Source organism: Rhinatrema bivittatum, chromosome 6 (assembly GCF_901001135.1).
Source record: "Rhinatrema bivittatum chromosome 6, aRhiBiv1.1, whole genome shotgun sequence".
Classification (NCBI taxonomy): Eukaryota; Metazoa; Chordata; class Amphibia; order Gymnophiona; family Rhinatrematidae; genus Rhinatrema; species Rhinatrema bivittatum.
In genome coordinates this window covers 186,441,953-186,454,139 of record NC_042620.1, presented here as the reverse complement: position 1 = coordinate 186,454,139, position 12,187 = coordinate 186,441,953, and the positions used below count along the sequence as shown (strand labels likewise).

Here is a 12,187-nt window from a genome sequence, read left to right as displayed (position 1 = left end):
AAAGACTTCTACAGTGTGAAAGTTTCTAATACGATCTTTTAACAAGTGCAATATGCATGTGTTATGTGAATGCCATATTTAAAATGAAAAAAATACATTAATGCAACCACATGTGAAAACTGATTCTTTAGATCAAGTAGTATTAAAAGTAATTCTAGACATCCCTATACACCTGTCTCTGGGAAATTACATAGCTTTTGACGGGTATCTTATAATGTGACTAATGGTTTCTCAAAATCCATTTCTTGGTTATATACCATTCCTTGTAAAAGTCTTCACATCTTTTTACATTTTTCACATGCTACTGTCTAAAAAATACAAAACAAAATGCATTAAAGTAGAAGTCTGTTTCATTGATCTATAGAACATACTCTACGCTTTCATTGTGAAACAATAATTACAGAAATATTCCAAACGTAAGGTGAAATTTAAACTTAACTTTCAGTTTCCTTTCCTTTAGTCCTGCCAGACATTTCCAGACAAGTATGTTATGTCTTCCTGCCAGCAGATGGAGATAGAGGAAAAAAAGCTCTAAGCTGACTTCACTCCCCCTACAGAGGTCTGATGTCGCCTTCAGCAATTCAGTAACCTGTATCAAAGCTAAGACAACCAAAGGCAATTGTTTGTTTTGGTTTCCAAATCATCACAACTAAAACCTGACACATGTAAAAAAAAAACTTCACTCTATGGTTATTAACCCAGGAATACAAATCCCTACATCAAACTCACAAATAGATCAGCTGCCTTCAGATTGGGAAACATTCTACTCATTGTTAGATTTCTGAATCTATCAGATTGACACCCCCTTGATCGCCATGGCTTTCCTGAGTAGGTTCTGGAATGATTTGGCAGAACTATAGGAAAGGAAATTAACAGGTAAGTTTAAATTTCACATTCCTTATCGCCCATGTCAGTCCAGTCCAGACATGTGGGATCTAAGCTCCACCTAGACCAGATGGGAAGAAGCCACAATAGCTCTCAGGATTCCTGTGTCCAAGGTATAAACTCTCCCAACCTGACACCTGCACTGAGGCAATGGAGGCAAGAATGATGCCCTGCCATTATCTTCTGGAAAGACAGATTCTGATTCTGCCTAAAAGGACTTCTATGCTCTCATTGAGTTAGGTCACTGGCCTGCTGAGATCTGCAAACTCTTAGTGGAGCAGGCCAAGATGCTCCTGTTCTCGATTAGAAAGCATTGTACTTTAACAGGACACATTACTAGATCAAAGACCTATCCGAGAAGAAATTGGTCATCTACAAACATCCTATAATGGACCTGAAATAGCCATCCCTGTCCTGGCCTACACTGCCTGACTCTCTCATCCTAAAAGTGATAAAAGTCCAATTCCAAAAGAAGTGAAACACTACCCTCCAAAAAAGAAGTGTATTTGCTTCAGAGATATCCTTTCCTTTTAAAATTACCAAAGGCCACCAAAGAGACTGACCTCAACAACAATACTCAAAGAGATGCTACCCTATGAAGCTGAAGAGGAAGGAATGCCATATCCCTTCAAAACTATACTCACTTCCAAGGCGAGGAGACATCCCGCAATGGAGGACTTGTGTTCTTGAATCCTCTGAAGAAAGCACCTAATCTGAGAGATTAGCAAGACAGCCGGACTCTGCTTTCTGTGAGATTTGTGAGTTTTGCCTTCACCTTAATCTGCTCTGGTGGAAGGACAAGATTGAAGGAATGGATCCCTGAAAGGGAAATATTCTTTCCTGGTAAACTCACAGAGGCTCCAAACTCTAAGGTCTGCTATATGGTCTTCTTTTATGTCACTAAAGGCTGTAACCCCCTTGACATTCAGTATCCTCGCTATGTTGCTTTGTTCTCTTATAAGCCAAGACTGTAAAAGAATGGAACAGATCTTCTAAAGAAGAATCCTCTTAACTAGGGGAAAAGGGGAAGGAGCACCTTGCACCTTCAGAACTCAGCCCAGGGAATGTTCAGGCTTCCGGCAGAACATATGCCAAAGACTGGATGCCGGTTATGATTCCATCAGGATATCCAAACCCCCTGACTCCTGCTTTCCTTTTTATGCAGAACTTGCTAGTCTTGTAACTTTATGTGGCCGATTTGAAATTCACTCATGCAAGCACATCACATGACTCCTACTAGGGCAAAGTCTACTTCTGCTGGTCCTTACACTTCAGGGTCTCAAAAATGTCAGCTTAAAACTTTTGTTGTATGATGACAGTGTTGGCCATGTGAGCTACTGCTAGGTCCTGCAGAAGAACTCTGTCCCAAATCTGTCTCACTTACCAGGGTGTTTGCTCACATCAGCTAATGGTGTTACATCGACCGCTACTGCCTGGGCTGCCTTCTTCTGAGCTAGAAGCCAGAATTTCTGAAATGCCAAATGTATGGCTCTGGCTCTCTGCCTAGACCTGGGCCCTTTGGTTCTCCATTAGGATTCCTGTCCTGCTTTAGCTGCCTTGGATCATAACTCCTCTCTCAACCTATAAGGTTCACATCTACGGCACAAAAGTACCATGAAGGGTGAATCAAAATCCATTCCCTGCAGGAAGCAACTGTGAAAAACCATCTGCTCAGGCTTCTTATTACTTCCCTAGAGAGAGGGGAAAAGTAGCCTTGAAATTGAATATCACCCTGGAGAGGAGAGAAAATTGAGTGAGATACACATGGGTTTGTATCTAAGCTACTACATTCTGGTCCACTGACCTAGGACCTGCCGAACAGACCATGCCCGGGGCGGATGTGGAAACAGGAGAAAAGAGTGAGGCCTTGACATCCAAGGCCATAAAACTCTCCTTTCTTCAAAGACATGAGGGCTTCCCTATACTCATGAGACAGGGAAGGTATATTTGGTATTCGGGATATTCGTAAATCAGCATAGGGTTTTCACACTGCCTAATCCTGGGATTTCCTGCTCCATCTCAGCCCTGATTTGTGAGAGATCTGACTAAAGGCAGCACAAGACTCCTTCCTTGTATAGGGAGGCCTTTATCACTCCTTGACCTATAGGTATCTGGAGGTTAGCACAAGGGGAGAGCCTCATTGCTGCCAGTGAGGGATCCAGGATAATGCATCTGAGAAATATCTGGTAGTAACCTCTGGACAGGATAAGAGGGAATATCCTTGTGTCTCTATGTGAGGAATCTCCTAAGAAAACGTCTGCCATTCTCCTTGGCGACCACAAGAGTAGAAGAATTCACTGCCTCTATTAGATCTGAAATAAACAGTATCACACCCCTGACCTCTTTTCAAGGAAGAGACAGAGCCCCAAAACCTGTGACTGACCAAACCAGCTTAATACCATTAACACTGAGGCTTACACTGAGGGGATAGGAAAGTCCCCCTAGTGATGTTCTGCCAACCAGTGCAGAAAACTCCAAATGTTTTCCTGAAGGAACAAGCCCAGAACCCAGCAGCCTGCAACAAGAAGGCAAGTGCCACAGCCAAATCCATTCTCTTGGAATATTTCTCCAAGGAACAGAGAGCTCTGCCTAAGCAGACGTCTTGTAGCACTGGTCTTGGTTGGGGGGGGGGGGGGGGGGCAGGGAGAAGCTTCTAATAAGCACCCCTAGCTGGCCTCTGAACTTTGGTCCTTAAACTTTCAGGACCACTCCACAAGACAATTCTCTTAGAGAGGATAAAACTGAGATTGCAATGGCCATCAATCTGTTGGGGAGTTCTCAATAGTCATGGCCATAAACTCCATGGCCCCATGTTGAATTAGCCTTGATAAGGCCAAATGGTGGTGGTGGGGGGGGGGGGGAGTCTGACCAAAAGGAGCTCCCAGTAGGTGTCCCACACTGAGGAGGTCCCATTTCTAACAATCAGATGTAACAGGAAGCACTCAGTGTGTGTGGGGAGAGGGTGGGGGAGGGAAAAGGACAGCCTACAAGCACCCAGGAATATGAGATACCCCTACAGATTATCTTCCATTGCACCTCCAAGAGATAGAGTCACATCCTGGAATTAAGGGTCACCATCTCCTGAACAATCTCCCCACTGAGGCATTGTCCCCCCCTTCTGAGAAGGCACAGCTATGTCTTTCTCTTGCCTCATCAATTAGCTAGGACCTTCTCACCCAGAGAAGTGTTCTAGTACCCCTAACATTGCCAAGGCCAACCTAAGGTTCTTCCTTGTGGGAATGTGAATAATGACTGGGAAGTGCTCAAGGAGAAATTCAAAGATGCTGTCGAAGAGGACTACCCTGGGATTTTTTTTTTTAAACAGGCTGCTGTCATTTCAGTAGCACAAGCTTAATTTGGTCTTAAAAGCCCCTCGAGGAAGCCTCGTGTAGAGGGGAAGAGAGCTGGTTCTAAAGGCTGTTCCCTCAATTGCTCCACTAATAGAGAGGGCTGGAGAGAGGAATGCAACATGTTTGCAGATCATCTACTGCAATAACTCCATATTGAATTGGAGCCGTGCAAACTCTGCTGTGCCTGAAGGTAATTCTGTAGCTCCCCCATGGAACCTCTCCATTTGACTACTGGAGGGAAGAGAGAGGTAAAAAGCCTGGCATGCTTGGCTTATTTATATAACTATTTATTTTTTGGCTCAAAGCGTCAATAAAAAGGCTGCTAATCTTAACAGGCATGCTGACCAGGCCCTTTCCATGTGTACCACAGCGGTCTTCCTCCACAGAGGCCAGGGTTTGAACTGGGGAACCCACCCAGTTTTGCTTGTGGCAGGGTACTGACCTTCCATGGATCACACCCTCCTGCCTGGCATCTGCCAGAATGCACCGGCTAATATGCTGAGTCGCTATGACTTACCTGTGGTGCTTCACTTCCCACCCCCCCCCCGCCTTTTGCTTTCCACAGAGCAAAAGGAAACCAGCAGAGGGAGGGAAATGAGAGGGTGATCATCTCCAACCCCCGACCGAGTTCAAATCTGGCACATAGGAGACCAGGAAGCAGTTCAGAGAAGAGGCTGTGCTGCAAGCCTTCCCCCCAACTCTTCTTTTAGGCTCCTGCTCTACCAGGGAATCCAGCCTGAAGGACTATTGCCCTAGAAGCGATCAGACACTTCTGCTGCTCGACCGACCAAGGGAACAAAGTCACTGGGGACCATCCGGTACTTGATCCATTGGTGCAGGAATTCAGATCCCAACTAAGTTCCCAGCTGGGAAGGGAGATTCAATCAACAGGACTCGGTCTATGCTTCACCAGGATCCTGGGCTTAAAGTCTTCCTATGATTGGTCTATTTGTAGCTTCAGCACCAGTCCACATGTCTGCACCACCTACTGGGGACAGAGAAATACTAAAGAGTTGAAAGCAGCACCAGTCCTTTAAAGGGGGAGTGAAGAGAACTTTGAGTTTTTTTCCTGTCTCCATCTGCTGGTAGGAAGACATAACCCTCTTATCTGGACTGGTCTGGCATGGATGATAAGGAATTAAGAATAAAGATCCTGAGTCTTGATTGCATAAGTCTTCACACTCCCTAACTCAAAACTTGGTGGAAGTCCCTTTTGCAGCAATAAGAGCCATGAGTCATTTAAGATAAGTATATACCAACTTTGCACAGTAAGATGGTACAGTATTTGTACTTTCTTCTTGGCAGAAGAGCTCAAAATCTTTCAAGTTGATTGAGAAACAGCAGACTTCGAGTCTTGCCACAGATTTTCTATTGGCTTCAGGCTTGGGCTTTGACTGGGCCATTCAAGGACATTCATTTTCTTCTTGCTGAATTACTCCATGGTTGCTTTTGCTTTGTGCTTAGGATCATTGTCCTGCTCAAAGGTGAATCTTCACCCCAGTCCAAGGTCTCTGGCAGAATAGAACAGGTTTTCTTCCAGGATCTGTCTGTACTTTGCAGCATCCATCTTTCCTTCGATTTTCACAAGCTTCCCTGTCCCCGCTGCTGCAAAGTATCCCCACAACATAATGCTGCCAGCATCACGCTTTTCTGTGGGGTGGTGGATCAGGGTAATGTGCTGTTTCTGTTTTACATATTACTTAGCACTGAGACCAAAATATTCCAGTTTGGTCTCATCAGACCACAAAACTTTCTCCCACATGCGTGCACTGTCCCTTAAATGTTTCTTTGCAAATGCTATGTGGCTAGCCTCCCATACAGGCCACATTTGTGAAGCAATCTTCAAAATATGGAACAGTCAACATTTTCCCAGTCTTAGTCAGAGGCTGCTACAGTTTCCTTAAAGTAATCTTAAACTTCACAGTGATGTTTCGCAGCAGATTCCTTAATCCATGGCAACTGAGTTTGGAGGGATGGCCTGATCACGGCAGTATCTTAGTGATGCCAAACTCTTTCCATTTTACATCCACTGACTTGACAGTGCTCCAAGGGTCAAACACATTGAAATTTTCTTATAGCCTTCCCCCAATCTGTACCTTTGAATAACATTATCCTTCTGCAACTCCGTGATTGGCAAGTTTTGACTTTTGCTTCAAATTGACTTCATGCAACAGAAACAGCTGGATTCTTCATCCAGCTGTATTTGAATCAGCTCAATTACCCTGACACAGGTGGGCTCTATTTAACTTATTATGGGCCTTGTCAAGACAACTTTTTGAACGGGAGCTAGTTTTGGTTTGCTATGATAAAGGTGTGAAGACTTATACAATCAAGACTTTTTTAAAATTCTTAATTACTTTTGGAATATTTCTATAATTGTTCTTTCATGATGAACGTGTAGAGTATATTGGGTAGATCAATGAAACAAATGCCTACTTTAATGCATTTTGATATGTATTCTTTAAGCAAAATGTTAACAATATACAAGGGTGTGAAGACTTTTGCAAAGCACTGTAAACAGGATGGAACTTCAAATCCTCACAAGAAAGGTAAGTGAAACTCACCAGCATCTCTGGACTCCCCTGTGACATGAAAGAGCGGGATTGGTTCTTGGGGACAACTGCCTTGACGATGGGAATTTTGTCACTGATTCCCTATAAGAAAAGAGGGAGAGGAGCAGGACTACAGTAGCTGTAACAGAAGGGAGGCAATTTTCAAAAGTGCGTTTTGGTGAAAAGTCCATGGATAATTTAACCTATGAGTTTTGTGCCACCAACAAAAAACGTACCCCCAGAGACTGATACCTGGTTTTAATATGAATAATTTTTTCCCTCAAAAAATAAAAATAAAAATAAACACAGCTAATTTTTACAACCCAAAACTAAGTGTGTTTCATTTTTTGCCCTAACTGCCTCCAGGCACATCTCCACTTACAGGCTGATACAGAACGGTGAGCTCGGCCAAGCGCACCATCTAGCCCGTTTGGCTGCGCGTTTTAGACGCGCTATTATTACCCCTTATACTGTAGGGGTAATTGAATGAGACAAATGAAAGTGATTATATAATATATATAAGCAAAAAATAGATCCAGCTCCAACTAGACTTATGCAGCTGTCTTTGCCCAGGTAGTGCTGAATATCAATGTTATCCACATAAACGTTTTCCCCCCCGTCTGTTCCTTATCCCCTTCCTCCCCCCCTTCCCACTTTTTATGATTTTATCTAATTAATCTACACTTCATGCTTGTTTCCTTCTTAATGATGCAGTCTTTAAGAGTGTTTGTGATTATACATGTTTACATTATTATTTGACCGTATATCTGCTATCTAGCAGTTGTATAATTGAAGGAATATGAGTCAACCGCAGATATCTGTTTATTATATTTTTTTTCCTCTTGCCAATATATTTTTACATGCTGTACTTTTGCATCACTTCATAGATTCGATCAGTACCAATTGATCAATTCGTTTTAGACACACAAGAGTTGTTACGAGGGGTTGAAGTTATGTTTCTCACTATTCATTATGTCTGTGAGCCAATCTGTCCACACATGCGTCTACTCTCGCGAGATTTTAATAGAGAAGCGGGATAGATAAAGGTTCAATACAGGTATAGACTGGTTCTTGCAGCGTTTGTCAGAGCGGTATGTGACCGGGTGCTAGTTCAACAAAGGTAAAATATTATTGGCTTATGTTCATTTTAGTTTCAATAGTTAGCGATTTCATTTTTAATTGTTTGCTAAAGTGTATACTTTGTATTTAACATGACACAGTTGTTATTGAATACATGTGCTTGGACAGTCACTGCATGCCGCTCGACTTTAGCACCATCATATACTAGTTTCAATAGTTAGTGATTTCATTATTATTTTTTTTGCTAAGTGTACACTTTGTATTCAACGTGATACAATTTCCATTGGATGCATACCTGTGGACAGCCACAGCATGCCGCTCGACTTAAGCACCATTATATATTAGAAATGCAGCGAATTTTAACTATAGTTTGGTGTATTAATTTCATTATCACACGACAATTGAATCGGTTTGATATATGTCCCCCCGTATACTACCCGATTAATTTTTTATATACTGTTTATAAGAATCATTGTTTGCATTGAATTGGAGCGGATTTTACTTATTTATTTATTTTTTATTTTTTGGCGAGTGTCAGAATTGTATTGTTTTATTGCTGGCTTTACTTTTATGTACCTTGTGAATAGTCACTGCATGTCATTTCTCTTAGAACAATATAGTGATCCTTCATCCAGCTTTTACTTTATATTTGATTCGCTTCCGTCACCATATGACGTTTGGAATGATCTCACGGGCGTTTGTGGAAACAGCCCCTGTAAATTACCAGATCAAGGTTTAACACACTGTGTTAAAAATTACTGCTTGTATTTATACGTAGTAAGGTTTACCATTCATTTAATTCACGATGTGATGAGATTTTATTATTTTATTGTTAACTCTCTATCGATTTGTGAACAGTTAGATGAGCATGTTCTATAGGGAGATATATAATAGCCTGATAATAATGATATAAGATGTTAGCATTGCGCTCTGTATGTAAAAGAATTTTAGAATGAAGGCATTCAAAGTTGAGGCTAATTAATGTATGAGTTCATCTTTCATTTATACCAACTCCCGATAATGATGTTGAACGTGTCGAGTTCATTAAGTTAACTAAGAATTTTTGTTCCATAAGAATCGCATCAACATTGCTCACACAAGTGACTTATGAATCACAAGTGACAAGTCGGGATTCGGTGTGTTTACTCATGTTCCTTCATCCTTGAAAATCAGCAAAAGTATATAGAGCCAAGTTTCTGGTTCAACAAGGTACAAGACTAAGTTTTACTATCCTTATACACTACAATCTATATGAATTTTTAACGCAATTATTTTATTAATAATTATATACATTGATCTCCTCAACAATACATTCCATTTCATATTTTTTTCGTTTTCTCACCTTCCTTTTACTACAAATTTTGCATGTATTAGCCATATGCTGTTTGATGAAGTGCATTATGCATTGTGATGATTGTCATAGACCATGTCTTTTGCAAGATTTGTTTTCACTCTTCTCCGCAGTTTTCAATTGATTTTTCAGATATTGGTATCTGTACTTTCAAACACGTAATTTTTTATGCAACATCGTCATTTTATGCACACAAAACATGTATTGTCCCCTTGTTTAAGCGTTTGTGTATTTGTATTATTTAATATATTTTTTTAATATATATATTTTTTTTTTTTTAAATATGTTTTATATCATATTTATATGTTGATACAAATATTTATGTTTGTGTGTATTTTTAATTGTTTATATTTATGTGCCACAGCCCCTGAGGCAGCTCGGCAGAGCGAAACTCGGCCAGAGTCGGGCAAGTTTCAATAAAGTCCATTTTAACCGATCCATCCTTTCATTCTTCTGCTGTCCGCTACATTGGATCGGTTACCGGTTTGTTTTCTTGAATATCAATGTTATCCACATAAACGTTGAGCACGCCTCCAGAATGCCCTGCCTCTTTTTTCCAAGTATATTTAACCCAAGTGTTGACTTACCCAGGTAAAATTTAGCCATTTGGCAGGCCAGGAAATTTAAACTCAAGTAATCTGGACAAATCTTTTTGAATATCAATCCCATTGAATATCAATGGTAAATGAAGGTTCAATTGGGGTCTGAAAGCCTTTCCAGACCCCAACTGAACCTTCATTTACCATTAACTTACGCTTAGACCTTTTCTTAACATAGTAAATAATAACTCTACCACAAAGGGTAATTCATTGACGTTGCAAATGCTATAACTTAGTTCTCACCATTAATTGGCAAATTTGTTCTCTATGTTAAACTCCTAGCCCCTTTTCTCGTTTCCAAGTTGTGAAATACCCTTGTTTTATTGTAACTGCAACCTTTTTTCAAACACCTGTTAAAGTTTATTATTACTATTTATTATTATTTTGTGTTTCCTCAACACTTGTTAATTGTAAACCGGCATGATGCGATATTCTTCGCGAATGCCGGTATAGAAAAACTTAAAAGAAATCAATAAAATAAATAAATAAATCTGTACAGAGAGAAAAAACGCCTAGCTCATCCACTCCCTGTGCCCCTAACTCTCCCACCCAGAAATTAAATTAATACAATCTGGTCTCCAAATTCCAAAATTCAACTGAGAGTTTAAAAAAACCCAACAGGTTTAGCAATAGCTGCTAACCAGAGCAATCTGGTAATCTTATAAGCATAGCTCATCTTTATACAAAACGTCTTTTGTACCAAGCTTAAAGATCAGACAGGATTCAACATATGTCAGGTATTACCTCTATGAAAAAGCAGTTGAGCTCAGGGAGATGAAGGAAAAGATTTGACGGGTCTACTTTGGCTTGTCTCTGCGTGATTTCATCTATAGAGAGCCTGGCAGGATGAGGTTCCTAGAACACAAGTTTTAAAAAGAACCCCCACCCCCAACAAACAAATGTTACAAATTTTACATAAAAATTGCAAAACAGAATACAATTCACTATCTTCATATTTTCATCCAATATCTAAACCCGTATATGCTTAGTATACATTTTTAATCCATAAGCTCTAAAGACATTAAATCTAGGTCTAATGTATAGATGTCCACAGTTTTAGACTAAAAGGCAAAGCTGCTGTGGAAAGCTCAGAAGATTTTCAGTCTGCATGGAGGAGGGCAACATCTCTGGAAAATGTTTTCATTACAAGAGGAAGAACTTATTTCTAGTGTGGAAATAAGACATTTTGCATATTGCTTCACTCTTCACGAACCTGTAACTGAGGTTTAACTTCACTGCCACTTTATTAATATACCTTTGACGTTATATGAGTCTGCGTAGGAATTTAACTACCACCTAACTTTGTTCTGCATAGCTCTATAGAAGGCAAGGGCAAATTTTGAGTTTGAGGGCCATGCTGGAGAGGGGGGTTTGGTTTATAGTGAGGTCCCAGAAAGCGTCTAACCAAGGCATGGGGGTTTACACCATTGGAGGTACGAGGGGTGAGTGTGGAGAGGGTATTCATGAGGGCCTGATATCACCTCCGGCCTACCAATGTTGGTCTCAATATGCTCCGAAGTGACCTGCTCTTGCTACTATAGGTCAAAACCCATTTCAGCAACACAGGCTGAATGGAGACCTCTTGCAGCCCATGGTTTGCTCACCTCTGCTCTACTGCTATTACTGTAAAAGGTTCAATAGACTGCAAGCAGTGAGGCATAAAATCTCCCAATAGATCCTGTTAAGGAGTTATCAAGGCACTGGAGTGGATATGAGGATTAGCGTAGCATTAATAGAGGCCTAGTCAGGCATTTAAGGGTTGTCAGCTTCTTTCCACTTTTGTGCCAGTATTCTGGATCACATCATGAACATAGTTACTTTCCCACAGAAGAAACAAAGAAATCATGCCCAGAAGTTTCAAGGACATTTGGCATGGAACATGGAGATCTAAAAACCACTTCAAAAAGACACTCCCTTCAGCATGCTAACAAGTCACATGACAGTATATTCTCAAGCAAGAGATGTTTGTCCCATATATGCCTTCAGAGACCTCTTCTCTCACCCCACCCCCCTGGATCCAGACTATCTACATTTCAGAAAACAGGACAAGGCCTGTGCACCTGCCACATGATCCTGTTCTGCCTCATAAGAAGGTTCCTTTGTTAGTATTTGTATGTCCTTTTGCATTAGAGAGGTCATCTGGGGTTTTTTTTCTGATCTCTCTCTCAAATATCTCTGTTTAGTTTTTGAGGTGATATACTGTAGGCAAATATTTCATTTGCAAGAGTGGGTTATAAATAAAATGAAAAAAGGTTGCTTACTTGTAACAGGAATTCTCAGTAGATTGTAGGTAATATCCAATTGTGGAGACGCAGAGGGTAGAGAAGCCTGGAAAGCTTTTCCTAGCTGCTGTTGTATGGGGCTCCCTCA

The 12,187-nt window shown here is 40.8% G+C and overlaps 1 protein-coding gene across 2 annotated transcripts in view; it reads right to left on the bottom strand.

The window, feature by feature from the left end:
- Window positions 1–12,187, bottom strand: part of NBEAL1 (neurobeachin like 1) — a 324,484-nt gene that overhangs the window by 32,258 nt on the left and 280,039 nt on the right. For both annotated transcript variants that reach the window (XM_029606300.1, XM_029606301.1), the window contains 2 exons: window positions 10,562–10,672; window positions 6,800–6,889 (listed from right to left, as the gene is read on the bottom strand). In XM_029606300.1, the coding sequence (XP_029462160.1) occupies window positions 6,800–6,889; window positions 10,562–10,672 (201 nt within the window). The remainder of the gene's footprint in view (window positions 1–6,799; window positions 6,890–10,561; window positions 10,673–12,187) is intronic.